Below are 22,799 nucleotides of genomic sequence, written 5' to 3' on the forward strand. Positions count from 1 at the left end.
TATGATTCTGATTATGTCTCCATTGTGAGTTGCTTGTTTTACTGGGTGTTTTGCAGATGGATGCATCTATTTTTAATTGCTAATTAATTAACTGTTAATTTATATAAATAACATCATGATTAAATTTTTGAACTAAGAACTTTTTTTTTTTTAACAATAGTAATCCCAAATCTTTACGAATAGTTAACTTTATTATAATAGTAGATACTTAATACCATTTAATTATTTAAACTTACTAAAATGACCTGGATTTTTACACAACATTTTAACTTGTGTAAAAATGTTGCACAATAGCAACATGTATTTGTTATTCTTGAATGAATTGTAGAAAAAGTCCTTGTAAATGGTCAGGGAGAAGACCTAATGTCCTAAGAAGTCTGAAAGCTCTTCAAGTCTGGCTCCTTGGAAGCAAAATATAAAGAAATATAAAGGCTTTTGCACAGTATTGTATCTCACTAAACTTTACTTACTTCTTCATATCGTATAGAAAGCACCATAAACGCACCTCAAATACTCGGTCAGAGGACTGATCGATTCTTGCCATATTTGGAATCTCTGATACTCTGCATTTTCACACTGGGAAAAAAGAGGGTATCTTTGGACTACTTCTTTGCAGGAAACTGAGGTATGCAACACTTAAAATAGGAACTGAAAGCTTAAGCAGTTCCCGTTTGTATTCAATGCCAGAAAAGGAAAGTTTGTAATGATGGAAACTTTAATCTAATACTTAATACTTAAACACTTTTTATTTCGGTGGTTTGAAGCCTTAAAGGTCATGATTTCTTTACGTGTAAAGACGTGCATGCGTTTTTGTTTTGTTTTTGGCGAAAGAAAGCATTTTTTCAGCAAAATATTGTCTCTCAAAAAAGTTATAAGCAACTGTTCATACCAGTAATACTGTCAATGCTCGCTCATTATGTTTCGTGTAAGCCCCGCCCCTTCACTACAGTTCGGGGCGTGCCAGGATATGAAAATGAAAGTTTGTTTTTTTCGTTTTTACCAAGGCTTTGGCTTTTCTTAGATCTGCGTGTGGAGCAGCTTGAGGTGAGTAGCAGCCAGCGTTTTACTTTTCATCCTCTTTCCTCACAGATGCTTTAACTCCAAATCAAACGATAGCTCCAGTTTGCAATGAAAAGTTTTTCAGAACATTTTTTTTAACTTGTTCACAACAGGAAGAGCATTTCTCATTGCTCATTAATATTGGTGTCATTTCATTCCAAGCATTTTTTTTTTCAAACGTACGTTTGAAAAAAAAAGAAAGTACGTTTGAAAAAAAAAAAAGGCCATTTTGGAAAACGAGTGCCTACAGTTTAGAAGTTGGAACAAGTTTTAGTTGCGTTTGTTTTTGTGGTCTTTTTGCTAACAGGATTTCACTGTCGTCATTTGCGGAATAGACACACTAATTATCAACGATGTAAATGGCTACTGTAAAAGATAAAGCGGAAGGGAATTAAAACAATTTGTGGAGGGGACAGCGGTCTGTCAGAGAAGTAGGAAGAGGAACACACAGAAGATTGCCGAGGGTAGAAGCAGCCCCCCCCCTCCCGCTTCTTCTTCCTAGTGCCTAGTGATTATCACCGTTATAGTCTGTAGAGTACATCTTTTTTTGTACTCACAGTCTATTTACATACTTTAGTTTTGTGCTTTTCTGTGTAATTGTTATTTTCTTTTACATTTACGGTGTGCTTTAAATGCTACAGTAGACATTTAAAGTAAGTGACAAGATGCAGAAAACTTGAAGAGATGAGGATTATACTTCTAGATACCTCTCGTATCTTGATAAAACATTTAAACATTGTTATCAATTTGGTTTACACAATTAACACAATTAATTTTGTCTTTTTTGGAGTATTTACGAAAAAAAGTCATTTTGACAAATGAATGAAAGGTTTGGAAGAACTGAGTGTACACTGTTAGCCTTTGCAGTAATTTCCATAGCGTAGTACTGCAAAATCAACAGTAAAAACTCTAAAGGATGTTAGCAGTTTAGTACTGTAATTTGCATGTCATTGTGAGAAAATTCAATGAGATTACATTATTTTTATGGTACTCACTGTACTCATGGAAACAGCTGTAAAATACAGCAAATGTAACAATTGGTGATGTTACTGAAATTATACTATTACACCATCTGGATTTCTGTTCTTTTCTACTGTAGATCTAAGAGTCATTACTTAAAACCTCATTCAGAGTGTATAAAATGCAATTCATTGTGAGAGTATATAAACTACAATATACAGCATTATTTTTAACTTAAGGAGTAAGTTGCAGCTACACTAAAATGGAATTTCTTGAATTGAACCTCATATTATAATAAATGTATTTGTTTATTCAAACAATGTGAAATGTTATTACATTCCACTTGTATCAAACAACCAGTCTCACTCTTACAAAAAAGAATATTCAAGTATATTATAAGTATATTTTAAAAACTAGAAAACAAGCAAGTATACCTTTCGTTTACTTTGTATGTATTTTCTTGATTTTTTTAGACCAAATTACATTTAAGCATACTTTAAGTACAGTTAGAAGTATACAGAAAAGTATAAGTACACTTATTCTATACTTGTAGTATAGTAGTGCTAGTAGTATACTATGTAGTATGTAGTTTACCTGAAGTATACCTGAAGTACAAATAAATACCCAGCATGCATTGCAGTGCTTTAACTGTGAAATTAAAACTATGAAACAAATGATTGATGTTTTAAAACAAGAATCTGTCAAAGATTGTTGTGTAATGTCTTTTACCTTTTGAACAGAGTAAGTGGGGTAAAAAATGAAATTGTTCAAACCGTGAGTGAAAAGTGTCAATAGCGAATAAACCTCAACTCTCCAATCATTTTCTTACCTGTTTACAATATAGTTCCGGTACTTGAGCTATGAGTGTAGTTCTCTGCAGAGGAAGCCTTCTGATAGTTGGAGCTGTTATCTGACTGTTTGAGGAATGAAGGGCTTTATTACATGTGAAAAAAATAAGTTTCAACTGCCTTTTAGTTACTGTTTCAATCAGAAGTATCTCAAATATAAACTAAAAAGTAAATTAATAGTATACTTGTAACGTAAGTATTGTGCTAGAATAGAGTATATTTTAAGTATACTCTTATAGACTGGAAAGGACATTATGCTATTTATGGTGAACAAAAAGTACATCTAAAAGTTAATTTCTAGTATACTTTTATGTACTAAAACGGGGGCCAATATAGTCCCAAGAAGCATTAGTAGTATACGTACTAGGTAACGTATACTTGGGAAATATACTTGAAGTATACTTCATGATATGAACTTAAAGTATACTTATTTTTTGTATGGCTAGAAACAAAGACTAATTGTTACATTTAGAGTAATGTTTAAAAATGACTTCATGTATCAGGGTGTTGCTTTTTTCTCTTCTTATTCTTTCTCATACTGGAACTTCGTTTGTTTTGTATAAGGTGGTACTTTTTAAGACACCTCTAGTGAACTAACCAAAAGTCTCTGAATATGCTCTGGTGGTCATTTTACACAAGTTCAGGTGTCACATCCATGAAACCTAGACCACTAACCAGCATCAGTCCTACAACTTCACTCTCAAAATTGATAAATTCTGGGACAAGCAGAAACTGTATTTTTAGCGGTGCATTTTATGGCAGGCCAGATTGCTATTAAATGCACTCTCCTAAAGAAATAATTCCTTTGTAGCACCACTTGGTTCAAAAGAGATGTCCTGGATATACATGATAATGTAACACGGGTGTTTATGTTTGTTCATGTTTAGCGCGTTGGGTTGTGTTTTTAAAGCGATTGTTACGTTTTTAAAGCGTTTTTATGCGACAGGTGTGTGTAGCACTTGTTACACATCTCAATGGGAGAGTGATAGCCAACACCACACCTTCACCTGACGTACAATGTGACGCATTAGAAGTAGTCAGAGGTAATTGGATGGAGTTCAGTCAGGTTAAATGCACCGTTGATTGGAATTATAACTGAAGATAGTATGCTATTTGTGACAACTCTGCTAGACTCCAAATTTCTCGTCCATGCGGGAGTATCGCAAAAGTAAATGAAACATCTAAACTTAACACTTTTTCCCTAAAACTGACTGACATGGGACACATTAAAGTTGGATTGACACCAGCTAATCAGTCTGAAGGTAAGTGTTTTTTTCACTTATTCGAGAGAAGTCAGAAATGCGTTCTTATTACTGTTTGTTTTGACTTTTAAGCTACCCTGCCAGGATATTTTCATTCAAGTGCTAAAACAAAATGTCAATAGTTATGACTGTGAAGACTCAAAAGACTAGTTAGTTAATAGTTGTCGATGGATTTATGAGACTTGATAAAAACTACAGAGGTTGCGCCCAAATGCTTAAAGCTGATAGCTGGTCGGTGTTTTCAGGTGTGCTTGTACTACCTGTACGGTGCGGGGTGCTGACTTAGTCAGGCTAAACCAGTTTAAGCGTCAAGATAATTGGTCTTTGAACTTTTTACAACTATGTGTATTTGTAAATTTTGTGGCTTCCGTGCACACAAATTTATATTGTTCAGTTTGCATGTTAAAAGCCACAAACATGTAGGTAACTATAGGTTTTCTTGTGTAGCTGAGAACTGTCCTGCCACTTTCAGAACATTTTCTGCCTTTCATTCACATATGCCTAGGAATCACAGAACAAGAAGGGAGACCACTGAGGAGAACTTCTGTAAGTTCACTGGTTACCTCAGCTGTCAAGTTCCTGGATGTCGGTATTCTGCAGGGTTCATCTTTTAGTGAGGACATATTTGTTGAAATAGCCATATAAAGTAGCTTTTCCAATGATCTCTCTTTTTTCAGATGGCAACAGACCTTAAACGTGCATCTTGTGAAAGGTTGCTAAGATCATTGTGGACATTATTCACTACTAAGAAGCATCAAATCTAGAGTTGAACATGTTAATCGAGATAATACAACACATAGACTTCGTCAAACAAAGAGAACCAGGAATGAGGAAGACTGCAGTCCCAACAGTAATGCAACCTCACCTAAAAAAGTTAGATGCCTTGTGGATAGCTATGGCTGTATTCATTGGCAGCCAGTTGAACTTCCTGAGGGGGAAACGTCAGCTTTTTAGAGGAAAAGAAAGACATCGTGTTAACAATTTTTAATTCACAAGTACCTGGAGCTGTGGAGAGACCTGATGTGGATGACTTCATGTGCCTCACATATATTTCTCAGCGGCAGCTTATCAACAGTTGTCCCTCACTTTCAGTAGCTGAAATTCAGGAGCAGTGGCCATTCTTGTTTACTCAGAAAGGTCTTTCGAACCACTTTCACAAACTCACAGGTATTGATATCAGTGAGCGCTTAAGTCAGGCCCTCATAACCAAAGGCAGAAGGATTGTTAACTATTTCTCCACCCAGAAGCTCAGATTGAACCTTGGTATAAGGACACTCATCCAGCAGATAGAAAGTGAGGAAGTTTTGACCAACAACAAGGTTGGCACAGCAGCCATACTTGTCATGATGAAGTATTAAAAGGAAAATGAAGACTCCCTCTTTGTCTTAGCAGATGTAAGCTTTTTTCATACAGCTCTAGGTTTAATGCTGTTGCTTGCTGTCCTGTTTTTTTTCCGTTACATAAAATGTCTTGGTCCTTTATCTGGCAGGAAACATCTACCAGTATGTCCCTTGTAGCAGAGAGCAACCTGCCAGGCACTCCAAGGCTGATTATGCTTGGTAAGAAGTCATTTATGAAATAGAGCTGATTAGACCATATTACAATTTCTGTTTGGCACAGGAGCTTTTCGTGGACACAGGTATCCAGTCTCTGTTTATTTAGCTCACATTTATGTAATTTCCTTTATAAACCAAGGTTGTTGGACATGCGTCTCGGTGAATCCAGCAAAGTAACAATATCAAATTTCACATTACATATTACTGATCAACATGGTAGTCTAGCTACACTAACAGCAGAAATACTGAAGTCAATATTGTAAAGTTTAACAGCAGCACAAACTATAAACTCCAAAATAACCATACAGTTGATGGAACTCCGGTAATTTAATTGGGCTGACTCTTTGTTAGGTGTGTTTAATGTGCAGAATAATTCCCAATTATGTACAATTATAATATGGTAAAACGGACTAGGCCATCAGACTGCTGAACACGTCATAGACACCTCACCTTCACTTACCAGAACTTCAACATTCAACAGTCACAACTTTCCTCCAGCGGCTTACTGAATTTGAGTGGAAAACTTCAAATTAGGTAACTGTTGTTGCCATTTATAGTTAATTTCTTGTATAATTTAAGTGAACAATGTGTTGCTACCTGTGTCTCCACAGACGATCCATGGCCCATGCTTTCTGGAAATCTACACGAGGCGAACAACAATGAAGACAAGCTCTTTCGTCATCTTGCAACAGTTTTGATTTTTTTTTTCCTTCTTTTACCCATTTGTTAAAATTTATTTCAGCTACTTACACTTTTATTGTCACACGTATTGGCTCACCCTACAAATCAATGACCTCAGTCCACAAAGCAAGGTCAGGGTTCAGTGCAGGTCAGTCAAGTTCCCTCACATCACACATGCTCATCCATGTCCTTGTGGACCCTGCTTTGTACATTGATTTGGTGGTGTGAGCCAGTATTTTGGACAAAGTGTATATAGAGGCAGAAGTGTGGGGCTTGATGTTCTATTCATTTCAATTTAGTTTATTTGTATGGTGGCAACAAAATGATTGCCAAGGCACTTCACAGTGTAGGTTTAAGACCCTACAAAATATAACTAAGAAAACTCATCACTTGAGCATATGTCGTCTGTTATGAAATGGATATGACATAATATCGTTATTGTTTGTACAACCATCTAAGAAAATACATGGGTTAGATGGTTTAGTAAAAACAAGTGCTTCCTCAATCAAAATATGTTTTCAGTTCTTTTCAGTTTTTGATTTTGGAAATGTGTATTTCTGCAGAGGAAAATCAGACCTGAAATAAAAAGTGATGTAAAGCACATGAATTATATTTTGTCTGTGTGTGTGTGTGTGTGTGTGTGTGTGTGTGTGTGTGTATGACACAAATATATTAATTGGCAGCCAGTTGAGGGGGAAATGCCAGCTTCCTATATCTATATATCTATATCTATGTATATATCTATGTATATAAAAAAAAAACACCCAGCGCGCCCCTGCGGGCGGTTTATCCTTCAAGCTCGGGTCCTCTACCAGAGGCCTGGGAGCTTGAGGGTCCTGCGCAGTATCTTAGCTGTTCCCAGGACTGCGCTCTTCTGGACAGAGATCTCCGATGTTATTCCCGGGATCTGCTGGAGCCACTCGCCTAGCTTGGGAGTCACCGCACCTAGTGCTCCGATTACCACGGGGACCACCGTTACCTTCACCCTCCACATCCTCTCGAGCTCTTCTCTGAGCCCTTGGTATTTCTCCAACTTCTCGTGTTCCTTCTTCCTGATATTGCTGTCATTCGGAACCGCTACATCGATCACTACGGCCGTCTTCTTCTGTTTGTCTACCACCACTATGTCCGGTTGGTTAGCCACCACCATTTTGTCCGTCTGTATCTGGAAGTCCCACAGGATCTTAGCTCGGTCATTCTCCACCACCCTTGGGGGCATCTCCCATTTTGACCTCGGGACTTCTAGGTTATACTCGGCACAGATGTTCCTGTACACTATGCCGGCCACTTGGTTATGGCGTTCCATGTATGCCTTGCCTGCTAGCATCTTGCACCCTGCTGTTATGTGCTGGATTGTCTCTGGGGCATCTTTACACAGCCTGCACCTGGGGTCTTGCCTGGTGTGATAGACCCCAGCCTCTATGGATCTTGTACTCAGAGCTTGTTCTTGTGCTGCCATGATTAGTGCCTCTGTGCTGTCTTTCAGTCCAGCTTTGTCCAGCCACTGGTAGGATTTCTGGATATCAGCCACCTCCTCTATCTGCCGGTGGTACATACCGTGCAGGGGCCTGTCCTTCCATGATGGTTCCTCGTCTCCCTCCTCTTTCTTGGGTTTCTGCTGCCTGAGGTATTCACTGAGCACTCGGTCAGTTGGGGCCATCTTCCCAATGTATTCTTGGATGTTCGTTGTCTCATCCTGGACTGTGGTGCTGACACTCACCAGTCCCCGGCCCCCTTCCTTCCGCTTAGCGTACAGCCTCAGGGTGCTGGACTTGGGGTGAAACCCTCCATGCATGGTAAGGAGCTTTCTTGTCTTTATGTCAGTGGCTTCTATCTCCTCCTTTGGCCAGCCTATTACCCCAGCAGGGTACCTGATCACGGGCAGGGCGTACGTGTTGATGGCCCGGATCTTGTTCTTACCATTCAGCTGACTCCTCAGGACTTGCCTGACCCTCTGCAGGTACTTGGTGGTTGCAGCTTTTCTAGCGGCCTCTTCATGGTTCCCATTTGCCTGCGGGATCCCCAGGTACTTGTAACTGTCCTCTATGTCTGCAATGTTGCCTTCTGGTAGTTCAATCCCCTCAGTTCTGACTACCTTCCCTCTCTTTGTTACCATCCGACTACACTTCTCCAGTCCGAACGACATTCCAATGTCATTGCTGTATAGCCTGGTAGTGTGGATCAGTGAATCGATGTCTCGTTCACTCTTGGCATACAGCTTGATGTCATCCATGTACAGGAGGTGGCTGACAACTGCTCCGTTCCGTAGTCGGTATCCGTAGCCAGTCTTGTTAATGATCTCACTGAGGGGGTTCAGGCCTATGCAGAACAGCAGTGGGGACAGAGCATCTCCTTGGTAGATCCCGCACTTGATGGTAACTTGTGCTATGGGCTTGGAGTTGGCCTCTAGTGTTGTACGCCACATCCCCATTGAGTTCCTGATGAAGGCTCTTAGGGTCCCATTGATCTTGTACAATTCTAGGCATTCCAGTATCCAGCTGTGGGGCATTGAGTCATAGGCCTTCTTGTAATCAATCCAGGCAGTGCACAGGTTGGTCAGTCTGGTCTTGCAGTCTCGGCTGACTGTTCTGTCTACCAGTAGCTGGTGTTTTGCGCCTCTGGTATTCTTGCCAATTCCTTTCTGTGTCCCGCTCATGTATTGACCCATGTGCCTGTTCATCTTAGCCGATATGATGCCTGACAGGAGCTTCCATGTAGTACTGAGGCAGGTTATTGGTCGGTAGTTGGAGGGGACCGGTCCCTTCTTGGGGTCCTTGGGGATCAGGACCGTCTGGCCTTCAGTTAGCCATTCCGGGTGTCTCTCGTTAACTAGCAGCTGGTTCATTTGTGCTGCCAGACGCTCGTGGAGTGCAGTCAGCTTCTTCAGCCAGTAGGCGTGAACCATGTCGGGCCCTGGTGCTGTCCAACTCTTCATACTGGAGACCCTTTCTTGGATATCCGCCACTGTGATGGTTACTGGACCCTGTTCAGGGAGGTCGCTGTGGTCTGCCCTCAGATCCACTAGCCACTGAGCATTGCCGTTATGGGTTGCATCCTTCTCCCATATGCTCTTCCAGTATTGCTCCGTCTCCAGCCTTGGTGGTGCTGTTCTCTTATTGTTCCCTTGCCACTGAGAGTACACCTTTGCTGGTTCTGTGGAGAACAGCTGGTTTATTCTCCTGCCTTCTATCTCTCTGGTGTACCTCCTCAAGCGGCTGGCCAAGGCTGTGAGTCTTTGCTTGGCAGTTTCCAAGGCCTCAGGTATGGACAGCTTGCTGTATTTCTTAGGCACCTTATTTGTCGCACCTTTCTGCAACTCCGTTAGTTGGCTAACCTCCCTCCGTGCTACTTTGATCTTGCCCTCTAGCCTCCTTCTCCATGGAGGGTACTGCCCCTTGTGGCTGTTCAACTTGTAGCCAAGCATCTCACTGATCACTGCTGCCGTATTGTAGATCAGCTTGTTAGTGTCGGTAATCGTGGTTGTAGGTATTGCCCGTAGTGCTGCATTAACATCATCTAGCAGACCTTCTGAGGGTACTTCACGTAATCTTGGTAACCGGCTACGGGGGATCCAGGTTTCAAGCTTGGCCATGATCCTATTTTTCAGGTCAGCTCCTCTCGCACTCAACGATCCTTCTCCTATCGCACTTGGGGCTATGTACCCAATCTCGGGTGGGGGTGATGATATCTCCCCCCTGACCTGGCGTCCTGACTCCTCCTTGCCGTAGCATTTGTGTTGTACCTCGTCAATCTCTAGCTGTGAGAGCAGTCCCTTCTTTCGAATGTTGGAACACTGAGCTACTAGTTGTTTCGCCGTCATTGTGGATGTTGGGTATCGAAGAATCCATAGGTCCCTCATCCTATTCATGTAGCCCCTTCCGCCGGGGTTACTTGCGTAGTAGCATTCCAACAACGCCCTGTTTTCGTCCCTTGCCCACCGATGCCTTCTTGTATATATATATATATATATATATATATATATATATATATATATATATGCATTTTTTATTTTTTTTAAACAGTCTCTTACAATATGTTACTGTTTCCTGAAATTACGGTAAATTACGACCTGTTAAACAGTAAATGACTGCCTGTAGGAACACGGTATCCTCTAGATGTATATTTTTGGTACTGATGTGATGATGCGTGATAACGGTAAGTTACTGGTAAATATATTGCAGTTTATTACCTTGCAGCGTGCTTACAGTGACATACCGGGAATAAACAGTATGTCACTGTACCGTTTATACCAATACACCAATACCAATTTCTGTGATAAGAAATACCAATTTCTTATCACAGTATGATGTTACTTTGTTGACATAATTTACGACATAACGGTATCTCACTGGCATCACTGTCGCCAGTGAGATACCGTAAAAAAGGCTACAGTGCGTTACCATAATTTGTCCAAGAGTATTATACCACAACAGCAAAAAACGGTATCATCCTGCAGAACGGTAACCTACTGTAACACGGCGTCATGGTATGACGCTGGCAACAGTGACGCCAGTATGTTGCCTTAAAGTGGAGATGAAAAGTCTAACAGTGTAGTCTAGTTTTTTTTCTTTCTAGCTTCTGCAAATTCAGAATACACAATTTCAAAAATGTTGTGAGAAGTGCACCAGTATTATTAGAAAGTGGAAAATGTGTGTCAGTGTCTTGCTTCCAGCTGCTTTCATGTTAGTGCAACAACAAAGACTTCTAAGGTGTTGTAAAAATACTCATAAAAGTTTCTCTGTGTCATTTTATTATGTTTTAAGGTTTTGTACCTGAGTTCAGCAGGTGATGGAACTGCAGAGACCTGACATTGAATCAGTTGGAAACGAAAGCTTGGAGAACTGGCAGTTAATTGACTCTGGTGGATTTGGTCAAGTCTTCAAGGCTAGACACAAGAAGTGGAGGTGTGACGTGGCCATTAAGCTACTTCAACATGCTGCTGGGTAAAATTAGAACAGAACTATTTCTTAATTTTTATACTTCCAAGTACATGAACTAGTCCTTTCCTAAAGCCTTTTGCATTTTCCTTCCAGCACTAGGGACATAGAACTGTGTGAGGAGGCAAATCATATGGCCAAAGTCTCCTTACACAGTTCTGTGCTGAGGCTTTATGGAATATATAGGGGATGTCCACCAAATGGAGGGCAGAACATTCAGTTGGGAATTGTTATGGAGCTCATGGATAGAGGATCTGTTCAGACCCTGCTGGAGACTTTGTCAGGTCCACCACCATGGCCTCTGGCCTTCCGCTTGGCCTACGAAATCGCTCAAGGAATGAACTTCCTCCATGAGAAGAACATTTTGCACCATGACCTAAAGCCAAGCAATGTACTGCTGGATGATGACCTTCATGCCAAGGTAAAGTGCTATCCACTTAACTCATTAGTTTATACTGATGTAATTGTGTTATTTTATTTTTTTCCTTGATTATTTTGCAGCTGGCAGATTTTGGTCTGTCCAGGGTTTCCACCAGTGCTCTGATGAGCTCTGAAGAAATGTCCACAGTGAAAGGAGGCACATGTCAGTACATGCCTCCAGAGTCTTTTGATCCATCATATAAGCCTGTTCGTAAATTCGACATATACAGGTAAACATTAAAAGAATAGTTGTGGGGATTTATGTATGATTATAGATTTTACCTTAAACACATTGTGTTAATTCCTTCTCTTTCTTTATCTTGTAAAGCTATGGTATTCTTCTGTGGTCTATTATTTGCGGGAAAAAGCCTTTTCCAGGTACAATGAATGGATTTCAGTTACTTATCATTTTCCATATATTTGTCTTTGTTTGTATGTTTGTTTTTCCTTATAAGTTTCCAGTTTATTGGTCAAATATTTGCCCTTCTTTTAAAAAAAAAAAAAAAAAATTTCATTTATATTTTATGTTTTACATTTAATATAACTATTATCAATACAATGTGAGGCACTTCCATAAAAACATTCTCTCGTTTGTGCTCATGTTTTTTAATGAAAGTCTTTATTGTATTTCACACAGATGCTACTCTAGCTCTTTTGGCACTGAAGATCCCAAAGGGGGACAGACCTCCCTGTAAAGAAATAGACCAGACAAAGGCAGAAGGGCTGAGAGAGCTGGTTGGCCTCATGAAGAGGTGCTGGGATGGAGATCCATCCCAGAGGCCAGACTTTGGAGGTATGTGTTCACTACCTGTATTAAACACTCTGTATTAAACAGACCATTTTTATATGTGCACGAAACCACTAACAATTAATGAACTCTCTACTTTTCGTACATTATGCCTTTTAAACATGGACCATGGTTTTGTTTCAGAGTGTGATGAAATCACTAAGGATGTGTTCTCAAAGCACAGGGCGGGGATTCACCATGCAGTCGGACAAGTCATGAAAAAATTGGTGCAACTCAACTTATAATTTCAGAAATGAACTAATAAAGTAGTCAACAATTTCAATTTTAGATGGAGCACTTTTATCAGACTTCTTTGGGTACTGTTTACTTTCCTAGGATTCACAACATGGTAATCAATATCCTGACACATGTGGTCCACTCGGTGTTAATCATGAGATGCCAGGTAGATTCTTCAGTACGGTTTGTCACTTTATTCTCAGACTTATTCCTTTCTTATTAACAATGAACATCATACAGATATTTCTCTTTTTTTCAGGACAGTCAGAGTCAAATGATAAAGTTGATGGAAGAACTGAAATGCAGGTATTTAATATGCACTCACAAATCTACCTCTCACAAAGTGAAAAGAAATGTTATCAAGTCTTTCTCAAGTGTTTCTTGATCATTTTAATTACACTTTGCATCATTAGACAGAATGAATGATCTTATTAGTTGATTTTCACATTATGCCACATGTCACTTGGACACAAGTAGGAAGGATTCACAATCACAATGTACTGTAAAAATAGATATTAGTGTAAAGCTTTAGTTCAAGAGTAAAACTTGATAATAGCAATTAATGGTGAAGACTTTTATCAGACTTCTCTGCGTTCTGTTTATCTCTCTGGTCTAGAATATGCAACTTGGTCATCAAGATTCCAACATGTCACGTCCATCTGGTTTCACTGCTGAGATGCCAGGTTTGTCACTTATGTTTATTCTAGGGTTTAACGCAGATTAGGGTTAGGGTTAATGCGTTAATGCGGATAAATCCCTTTTTAACGCGTTAACGCTGACAGCCCTAGTTTATTCTCATACACATTTCTTTCTTATTAACAAGAAACATCAGACATATATATTTTTCTTTTTCAGGACCGCCAGCATCAAATGATACTGTGGACATCCCATTGCAGGTATTTTTTATTTGGACTTTGTCCTTTGCCTCTCAGTTCTCAGGGTGACTTCATTTAATCAAGTCTCATTTTGATCAGAAGATACTTGAGAACAACAAAACCAACTTAAACATTTGTACGTAAATATTGTTATGTATAAATACATGTAATAAATTTTGTGCTAAAGAGGATGGATGTTTCCAATTTTTACCTCCCTCAGAAACAAAGTAGGCAAACCAAAAGCTGTGTCAAATTAAAAAGATAAAACATAAAAAAAATCATCCTAAACAATCAAAAGGATTCACAGTCAAATCAGATGTTTGTGTGCTGATATGGTTAAAAAAAAGAGACTACATAAATTTTCTTTTCTTTTGGCAGCAGAATAATGTGAGCAGTTCTGCTAGAAATCTGACTGAAAATGAAAAAGGTGTGTATTATATATTATTTCACAGTCACGTTCACAATTTTTATTTCATGATTTTTAAATACATGCTTTCTTTTTTCTTCATTTATAAGCAGCAGACTTTGTTGATAAAAACAGGGCAACGTTAATCAAAGAAGTTTCTGAAGTGCTGGCAATAGCAGAAGAGCTTGGAGACCTGGTCCATCCTGAAGCCTATTCAAATATTCGAGCTACACCGACAAGTCAAGATAAAATGAGGGAGCTCTTTCAAAGAACACTGCGTTCAGGAGGGTGGAGGGTCAAAGCAGCCTTCTTTGATGCCCTTAAAAAACATCATCCAAAACTAGTGGAGAGGCTTGGTATGATTTGCTCTTATTAAAAAGGTCAAATATGGTTTAACATGTATAACAAGTTAATAGTTTCTCCTTTATTTTCTGTAGGTGGCTAGTTCAAAGGAAGAGAAAGAGGAAAGAAGGAAGAAAAAGAAGAGACAATGGTGTCAATCCTATAATCATCCCATTTATTAGGGATGAGTTGGACAGCCTTATCAGGATCCTTTGTACAGATTTGTATACAAAGTGAATGACACCGGTTTCCTAGACAGACTGTCTTTGTTGTCCTGTTACTAAGAATCTTCACTCTAAAAGAAAGAGGGATGTGAGAGACAAATAAAAATCCAGCAAGCAAGAACACACCACACCTATTAACACCAGCTGAAACAGCAAGCCATCATGGGATATGAGTGAATACTCCTCAGTTTACTTAAAGAAAGGGGTTTGCTTAATGCGTGACACAGATCATTGTCCTATTGTGCTTTGCAAGCACTAGTTCTTTGTGCTTTCAAAGGATTGTGTTGGATGTTAATAGTCTGCATTAAAAAAACATTTTAATTGGGCTTTTTAATATTTTACTGTTAAACCTTCTTACAAGGACCTGTATTTTATCAACATGTTTAGACATAAAAACTAAAATTGATATGTATTTGCCTACTCAGTAGAATTGCTTATTTTGTACTCTATACACAGATGTTCTGCTGATTTTACTTTAAATGATCATCTGTCTCTCTGTTATTGATAATAAACTCGTGCTACCCATCAACCTCCTAGTAGATGTACATGTTCCAGGTCCGATTCACAAGATTTTGGAAAATTTGACCTCTGACCTTGACATCACATTCAAAGTTACTTAGATTTGAACTTTTGGTTGGTGAAATTATAGTATGAATGAGAAAACTTGACCTCTGACCTTGACATCGAGGTCACTGAAATTAGAACTCTTCCAAGATTTTTAGTAGCTGCAACTATAGTTTGAATTTCAAAATATTATGCCACCTCATTTTTGAGTTATTGCATTCAGAAAACTTGGGTCACCACGCCATCCGCCAGGGGAGTATTGACAATACCCATCACAGGAGTGTGTGAGGGTGCAGCTCAAGCGTGAAGGAGTCTTTACATCAACTACATGAACATTTCTGACTCGCACTGGAATAAATTGGCCGTGGATAAATCAATGAAATGTTTAAAACCAGTTGCATGGATCATAGTGTTAAAAGGGCAAAAGGGCTCTGCGTCAACCAGCAGAGCACTGAAAATCCCTTATTAGTCATTAAATCTTTGGAGCAGCATATGATTTATGTGACAGTGCAATGATCTTGTTTTTACTAGAAACAAACAAGCTGTGAAGAAGTTATAAACTTGACTCTCTTAGTCAAAAGCATAAAACTCCAAAGTAAAGTCCTGAAGTAAAACAGTTTTTTATTACATGGAAATGATCGGCCAGCTGAAAAATGTTGAAAATTCAATCAACTAGTGGGAATTTTTAAATTAATGGCTCCAGTAGGATAGACATGCAATTACTGGCACTTGTATCCACTTTTGAAAGATTGTTTCATTTCTCTGACCCACTACAGTGCTTCACGTTGTTACACCAAAACTACCAAAAATAAATGTATCCATATAAGTGACTGCCTATGACTGTTTTTCAATTTTTCTTTTATTTTTTCTTTATAATTAAGTCGTTGACCAGATCATCATCTATACCCAGGGGATGCTATACCCTGTATTTACGGACTTCCAAAGATCAACAAAGATCCCACTCAGACCCATTGTTAGCAGCATAATCTAAGCTACCTGCAACATTTCTAAAAATCTTGCCACCATCCACCCTTGTGGGGAACACCCCCCATCACATCAAAAAACTCCACCGACTTCACCAACAAGGTCTAGAAACTTACAGCAGCAAACCTTGATACTCTAGTTAAACACTTTTTATAGCGGTGGTTTGAAGCCTTAAAGGTCATGATTTCTTTACGTGTAAAGACGTGCATGCGTTTTTGTTTTGTTTTTGGCGAAAGAAAGCATTTTTTCAGCAAAATATTGTCTCTCAAAAAAGTTATAAGCAACTGTTCATACCAGTAATACTGTCAATACTCGCTCATTACCTTTAATGTAAGCCCCGCCCCTTCACTACAATTCGAGGGCGTGTCAGGATACGAAAATGAAAGTCGGAACGTCTGTTTTTTTTGTTTTGTTTTTTTTGACCACGGCTTTGGTTTGAACTAACTCTTAGATCTGCATGTGGAACAGCTTCAGGTGAGTAGCAGCCAGCGTTTTACTTTTTTATCCTCTTTCCTCACAGATGCTTTAGCTCCAAATCAAACGACAGCTCCAGTTTGCAAAACAATACGCTACGAAATGTCCCTCAGAACTTTTCTTTCTTTATTACTTGTTCACAACAGGAAGACCATTTCTCGTTGCTCATTAATATTTTTTGTCATTTCCTTCCAAGCATTTTTTCAAACGTGTTAGGACATTTGGACACAGTATTATCAACGATGTGAATGGGTACTGTAAAAGATGAAGCGGAATGGAATTAAAACAATTTGTGGAGGGGACAGCGGTCTGTCAGTGAAGTAGGAAGAAGAAGACACAGAAGAGTGAGGGTAGAGCCTTACTGGCTGTATAGGAGTTTAGTCTCCTTTTTTTCTTTCTAGCTTTGGGAAATTCAGAATCCAGAATTTCAAAAATGTCGTGAGAAGTGCACCAGTATTGCTAAAAAAGTGGAAAATGTGTATCAATGTGTTGCTTCCAGTTGCTTTCATGTTAGTGCAACAACAAAGACTTCTAAGGTGTTGTAAAAAATACTTACAAAAGCTGGGTTTATTCTCCTCACTGTGTCATTTTATTATGTTTTAAGGTTTTGTACCTGAGTTCAGCAGGTGATGGAACTGCAGAGACGTAAATTTGAATCAGTTGGAAACGAAAGCTTGGAGAACTGGCAGTTAATTGGCTTTGGTGGATTTGGTCAAGTCTTCAAGGCTAGACACAAGAAGTGGAGGTGTGACGTGGCCATTAAGCTACTTCAACATGCTGCTGGGTAAAATTAGAACAGAACTATTTCTTAATTTTTATACTTCCAAGTACATGAACTAGTCCTTTCCTAAAGCCTTTTGCATTTTCCTTCCAACACTAGGGACATAGAACTGTGTGAGGAGGCAAATCATATGGCCAAAGTCTCCTTACACAGTTCTGTGCTGAGGCTTTATGGAATATATAGGGGATGTCCACCAAATGGAGGGCAGAACATTCAGTTGGGAATTGTTATGGAGCTCATGGATAGAGGATCTGTTCAGACCCTGCTGGAGACTTTGTCAGGTCCACCACCATGGCCTCTGGCCTTCCGCTTGGCCTACGAAATCGCTCAAGGAATGAACTTCCTCCATGAGAAGAACATTTTGCACCATGACCTAAAGCCAAGCAATGTACTGCTGGATGATGACCTTCATGCCAAGGTAAAGTGCTATCCACTCAACTCATTAGTTTATACTGATGTAATTGTGTTATTTTATTTTTTTCCTTGATTATTTTGCAGCTGGCAGATTTTGGTCTGTCCAGGGTTTCCACCAGTGTTCTGATGAGCTCTGAAGAAATGTCCACAGTGAAAGGAGGCACATGTCAGTACATGCCTCCAGAGTCTTTTGATCCATCATATAAGCCTGTTCGTAAATTCGACATATACAGGTAAACATTAAAAGAATAGTTGTGGGGATTTATGTATGATTATAGATTTTACCTTAAACACATTGTGTTAATTCCTTCTCTTTCTTTATCTTGTAAAGCTATGGTATTCTTCTGTGGTCTATTATTTGCGGAAAAAAGCCTTTTCCAGGTACAATGAATGGATTTCAGTTACTTATCATTTTCCATAAATTTCTCTATGTTTGTGTGTTTGTTTTTCCTCATAAGTTTCCAGTTTTCTGGTCAAACAATTTTTGCCCTTCTTTGTAAAATTAAATTTTAATTTAGATTTCATGTTTTACAGCTAATATAAACATTATCAAGAAACTTCCAAAAATACACTGTCTCATTTGTGCTCATGTTTTTTAATGAAAGTCTTTATTGTATTTCACACAGATGCTACTCTAGCTCTTTTGAAACTGAAGATCCCAAAGGGGGACAGACCTCCCTGTGATGAAATAGACCAGACAAAGGCAGAAGGGCTGAGAGAGCTGGTTGGCCTCATGGAGAGGTGCTGGGATGGAGATCCATCCAAGAGGCCAGACTTTGGAGGTATGTGTTAACTACCTGTATTAAACACTCTGTATTAAACAGCCGACGTTTTATATGTGCATGAAATCACATATATTCACAATCACATTTTGTTTCAGAGTGTGATGAAATCACTAAGGATGTGTTCTCAAAGCACAGGGCGGGGATTCACCATGCAGTCGGACAAGTCATGAAAAAATTGGTGCAACTCAACTTATAATTTCAGAAATGAACTAATAAAGTAGTCAACAATTTCAATTTTAGATGGAGCACTTTTATCAGACTTCTTTGGGTACTGTTTACTTTCCTAGGATTCACAACATGGTAATCAATATCCTGACACATGTGGTCCACTCGGTGTTAATCATGAGATGCCAGGTAGATTCTTCAGTACGGTTTGTCACTTTATTCTCAGACTTATTCCTTTCTTATTAACAATGAACATCATACAGATATTTCTCTTTTTTTTAGGACAGTCAGAGTCAAATGATAAAGTTGATGGAAGAACTGAAATGCAGGTATTTAATATGCACTCACAAATCTACCTCTCACAAAGTGAAAAGAAATGTAATCAAGTCTTTCTCAAGTGTTTCTTGATCATTTTAATTACATGTTGCATCATTAGACAGAATGAATGATCTTATTAGTTGATTTTCACATTATGCCACATGTCCCTTGGACACAAGTAGGAAGGATTCACAATCACAATGAGTGTAAAAACAGATATTAGTGTAAAGTTTTAGTAAAGAGTATGGCCTTTATGGTGTATCCTTTTATCAGACTTCTTTGTGTTCTGTTAATTTCGCTTGTCTAGGATATGCAGCTTGATCATCAACATTCCATCACATCGAGTCCATCTGGTTTTACTGCTGAGATGGCAGGTAGATGCTTCACTATGACTTGTCACTTATGTTTATTGTCATACACATTTATTTCTTAACAACAAAAAACATCAGACAGATGTTTTGTATATCTATATATTATTTTCTTTTTCATGACCGCCAGCATCAAACGATACTTTGGACATCCCATTGCGGGTATTTATTTGGAAGCAAGAAGATGCCATAACTATTATCCCCAACTGAAACAGCAAGCCATCATGGGATATGAGTGAATACTCCTCAGTTTACTTAAAGAAAGGGGTTTGCTTAATGTTTGGCACAGATCATTGTCCTATTGTGCTTTGCAAGCACTAGTTCTTTGTGCTTTCAAAGGATTGTGTTGGATGTTAATAGTCTGCATTAAAAAAACATTTTAATTGGGCTTTTTAATATTTTACTGTTAAACCTTCTTACAAGGACCTGTATTTTATCAACATGTTTAGACATAAAAACTAAAATTGATATGTATTTGCCTACTCAGTGGAATTGCTTATTTTGTACTCTATACACAGATGTTCTGCTGTTTTTACTTTAAATGATCATCTGTCTCTCTGTTAATGATAATAAACTCGTGCTACCCATCAACCTCCTAGTAGATGTACATGTTCCAGGTCCGATTCACAAGATTTTGGAAAATTTGACCTCTGACCTTGACATCACATTCAAAGTTACTTAGATTTGAACTTTTGGTTGGTGAAATTATAGTATGAATGAGAAAACTTGACCTCTGACCTTGACATCGAGGTCACTGAAATTAGAACTCTTCCAAGATTTTTAGTAGCTGCAACTATAGTTTGAATTTCAAAATATTATGCCACCTCGTTTTTGAGTTATTGCATTCAGAAAACTTGGGTCACCACGCCATCCGCCAGGGGAGTATTGACAATACCCATCACAGGAGTGTGTGAGGGTGCAGCTCAAGCGTGAAGGAGTCTTTACATCAACTACATGAACATTTCTGACTCGCCATTAATGACACTCTGGATGCCCCTGTAGTTATCAGTGGGGTTCCAGTAAAAATAAAATAAAAAAACGATTTAAAAAAAAATCTGTAATTTCTAAATTTATAATATTTATAATTCTTTTCAGGTAGAGACATCAGTAAGTTTAGAAATGAACACCACACAATGCCAAGTGTATTTCACCAGTGATAATTACTGTGAATCATTGTATGTATGAGCAGTGAAATTAAGAAATTTACTGTGTTTTAAGAATGTAGCTTTCATTAAATCCACAAAAACAATAGATTCCACACTTTCTGACTGTACTTTGAACTGATGCATAATTAATATTATTACAAAAGGCCAGAAGTTGCCTATATTTTTTAAAGGTCTTGATGCATGCTCGATCATCCAGGTAAGGAAATTTTTCATTTTAAGATCTAGCAACCCTGTGCCTCACTCAGAATCACACAACTCAGTCATGACAAATGTGTAGCCGGGATTGCCAGAGGTACAATCTTTGTGAGAACACTTTTGACAGACAACACATAGAAGCCATACATTTTTGAGTCAGCTATTGGTGTATGTCGAAACAAATCATTTTGCAACAAGCAAACACATTTATATTACCTTCAGTTTTTAATAAGCATCTATTTATTTAACTCACTAACATTGTGTGAGCTTTCAATACAAAAACACCCCACCACCACCAACATGAAAATTTACTCTGACTCACAAAACCTACAAAATACTTCCTCTATTTAAAGGCTTGTGTGTTTTCCACAAACTGACCATTGCAAAATGGGAAGCTTGCCAGGTTAAATGGTGAGCTGTTAACAGAATCCCACAGTGCTGTGTAATGTGCCAGACAATCCCGGTCTGCAAAAGCTTTGTTCTGTTTAATTTTCGTTTGAAAGAAATAAGTTCACAGTTTCCTTTTTCTCCATTGTTTTTATTTCCTTTCTTTTTCCACATGGTGGCACTAAGTCATCTATACAGAATTAATTAACGGTGCTGTAAAGTTAGAGCGGACTATACCATTATGCTTCTTTTGTAAGGAGTGACAGTGGTATCGAGAGGCTTCTCTCTTTTTTGGAAATTAAGGTTCAGTCAGGCAGTTTAGTTATTACTTTAATTACTGCAGACAAAAACACATTTTCCTTCCAAGCTGCCAACTTCGCCCCGCCCCATCCTCCCTCTTGCTCAGTAAGTAAACATGGGAAAGTGAAAGCTAGAAAGTCCATAGCTTTGCCACAGCTTTGGTTTGAACTTTCAAATCTGGAAGTGGAACATCTTGACAAAAAGGTGAGTAGCCGCAAGCATTTTAATACATTGTTCGTTTTTAAAACATAAGCCATTTTCCCTTTAAAAACCCCCACACATAGGAACATGACAAAGAAAATGACGCATGATTGTCTACAACTTGAGGAAGTTTGGGTTGCATTTGTATTTGTGGTCTCAGAAGAGCGAGTATGAGTAATCTAAAAGATATTTAGAGACCGTGATCTCTGAAATCGGAAAAGATTTCAAACAGTTTGTGAACATGGAGGACCCTGCACAGAACCGCGGTTGCACAGACGTTCATGTTAAAATGCAGACAAGACAAGAATATATAACTTATGAATAATCTATGCAAAAGTTGTGAACATGGAGGAGTCTGCACGATAAACACGAGGGCAACAGCCTGCCAGTGAAAGAGGAAGCAGTAGATGTAGCTTGCTCTGGTTCGTTCTGTCACGGACCGTGCGGAAAGGTGTGTGGTGGACCCAGGAGCGAACACAAGCGAGGATGCAGGAGTGGAGTTAAACAAAAGCGAGCCTTTTATTCTGGCTGATGAAAGGAACAAAACAGAGTGAGGGCAGCATAAGAGTAATAGTTCAAACAGAAACCTAAACTGGACATAAACTAAGGAAAAGCTATGGCTGGAGATACGGAACACAGGGGGTGGTAACACAGACGACGCGACACAGACTACATGAAACACAGAGACTAAATACACAAGAGGGATGATCAGAGGAAGTGGCCACACATGGGAACACAGCTGACACAGATAAACATAACAAGACAAGGCAGGAGTAAACAACACTGACGGGAGACTGTCAAAGTAAAACAGGAAGTACACAGAGGTGCAAACAGGAGGAGAGAGAGAGCACGGGCATAGTGGGCTGGGGAAACATGGAATGAAACACAAGGAGGGGAGATGAGGGCTCACAGATACATAGAGGGGCACACAGGGGATAAGAGTCACAAGGGGAAGTCAAATAAGGAACAACATAACAGGACAACTCAGGAAACATGACCTAAATAAGGAACGAAATACAAAAATACAAGAAACTAAGAATACTGGGCCCACATGGCCCAGGACCATGACACGTTCCCTGCTAAAAAAAAAAACGCATGGAAGA

The 22,799-nt window shown here is 39.0% G+C and overlaps 3 protein-coding genes and 1 long non-coding RNA gene across 10 annotated transcripts in view; all 4 read left to right on the forward strand.

The window, feature by feature from the left end:
- Positions 1 to 1,003: 1,003 nt before the first annotated feature.
- LOC146704468 (receptor-interacting serine/threonine-protein kinase 3-like) lies at positions 1,004 to 15,123 on the forward strand. Of its 6 annotated transcripts, none has more exons than XM_085461633.1 (14): positions 1,004 to 1,044; positions 11,130 to 11,309; positions 11,400 to 11,724; positions 11,805 to 11,953; positions 12,052 to 12,101; positions 12,361 to 12,516; positions 12,655 to 12,737; positions 12,847 to 12,913; positions 13,007 to 13,053; positions 13,364 to 13,430; positions 13,603 to 13,643; positions 14,001 to 14,049; positions 14,139 to 14,384; positions 14,466 to 15,123. In XM_085461633.1, exons 2-14 carry the CDS (start codon positions 11,155 to 11,157, stop codon positions 14,471 to 14,473), a joined length of 1,443 nt encoding a protein of 480 aa, XP_085317759.1. In that variant the 5' UTR covers positions 1,004 to 1,044; positions 11,130 to 11,154; the 3' UTR covers positions 14,474 to 15,123. The 6 variants fall into 6 exon arrangements, with proteins under 6 accessions (XP_085317759.1, XP_085317760.1, XP_085317761.1 ...); XM_085461634.1 differs by having other exon boundaries at positions 14,142 to 14,384; XM_085461635.1 differs by having other exon boundaries at positions 14,004 to 14,049.
- LOC146704469 (uncharacterized) lies at positions 3,425 to 6,970 on the forward strand. Its single transcript, XR_014921661.1, has 3 exons — positions 3,425 to 5,523; positions 5,619 to 5,688; positions 6,297 to 6,970. It is a non-coding gene; the product is annotated as an uncharacterized LOC146704469 (long non-coding RNA).
- Positions 15,124 to 16,544: 1,421 nt separating the features above from the next.
- Positions 16,545 to 20,687, forward strand: LOC146704470 (receptor-interacting serine/threonine-protein kinase 3-like). Its single transcript, XM_085461639.1, has 11 exons — positions 16,545 to 16,616; positions 17,221 to 17,400; positions 17,497 to 17,815; positions 17,896 to 18,044; positions 18,143 to 18,192; positions 18,438 to 18,593; positions 18,692 to 18,774; positions 18,884 to 18,950; positions 19,044 to 19,090; positions 19,387 to 19,453; positions 19,578 to 20,687. Exons 2-11 carry the CDS (start codon positions 17,246 to 17,248, stop codon positions 19,655 to 19,657), a joined length of 1,173 nt encoding a protein of 390 aa, XP_085317765.1. The 5' UTR covers positions 16,545 to 16,616; positions 17,221 to 17,245; the 3' UTR covers positions 19,658 to 20,687.
- A 905-nt stretch (positions 20,688 to 21,592) lies between these two features.
- LOC146704471 (apoptosis-associated speck-like protein containing a CARD) overlaps positions 21,593 to 22,799 on the forward strand; it is a 30,881-nt gene continuing 29,674 nt past the window's right edge. For both annotated transcript variants that reach the window (XM_085461641.1, XM_085461642.1), the window contains exon 1: positions 21,593 to 21,699. The gene's annotated coding sequence lies outside the window, so the exon portion shown is untranslated. The remainder of the gene's footprint in view (positions 21,700 to 22,799) is intronic.

Source organism: Copadichromis virginalis, linkage group LG7, assembly GCF_057382275.1.
Source record: "Copadichromis virginalis isolate Kocher_CV1m ecotype Utaka linkage group LG7, C_Virginalis_male_GT1.1, whole genome shotgun sequence".
Classification (NCBI taxonomy): domain Eukaryota; kingdom Metazoa; phylum Chordata; class Actinopteri; order Cichliformes; family Cichlidae; genus Copadichromis; species Copadichromis virginalis.

Bases quoted from the DNA above. Each gene is read 5' to 3' on its own strand.
- LOC146704470 (XM_085461639.1), top strand. From the start codon at position 17,246: ATGGAACTGCAGAGACGTAAATTTGAATCAGTTGGAAACGAAAGCTTG. The intron at 18,594-18,691 runs GTATGTGTTAAC...ATTTTGTTTCAG, and splicing joins CAAGAGGCCAGACTTTGGAG to AGTGTGATGAAATCACTAAG. The intron at 18,951-19,043 runs GTAGATTCTTCA...TCTTTTTTTTAG, and splicing joins TGTTAATCATGAGATGCCAG to GACAGTCAGAGTCAAATGAT.
- LOC146704468 (XM_085461633.1), top strand. From the start codon at position 11,155: ATGGAACTGCAGAGACCTGACATTGAATCAGTTGGAAACGAAAGCTTG. The intron at 11,954-12,051 runs GTAAACATTAAA...TATCTTGTAAAG, and splicing joins CGTAAATTCGACATATACAG to CTATGGTATTCTTCTGTGGT. The intron at 12,738-12,846 runs GTGCAACTCAAC...TTACTTTCCTAG, and splicing joins GACAAGTCATGAAAAAATTG to GATTCACAACATGGTAATCA.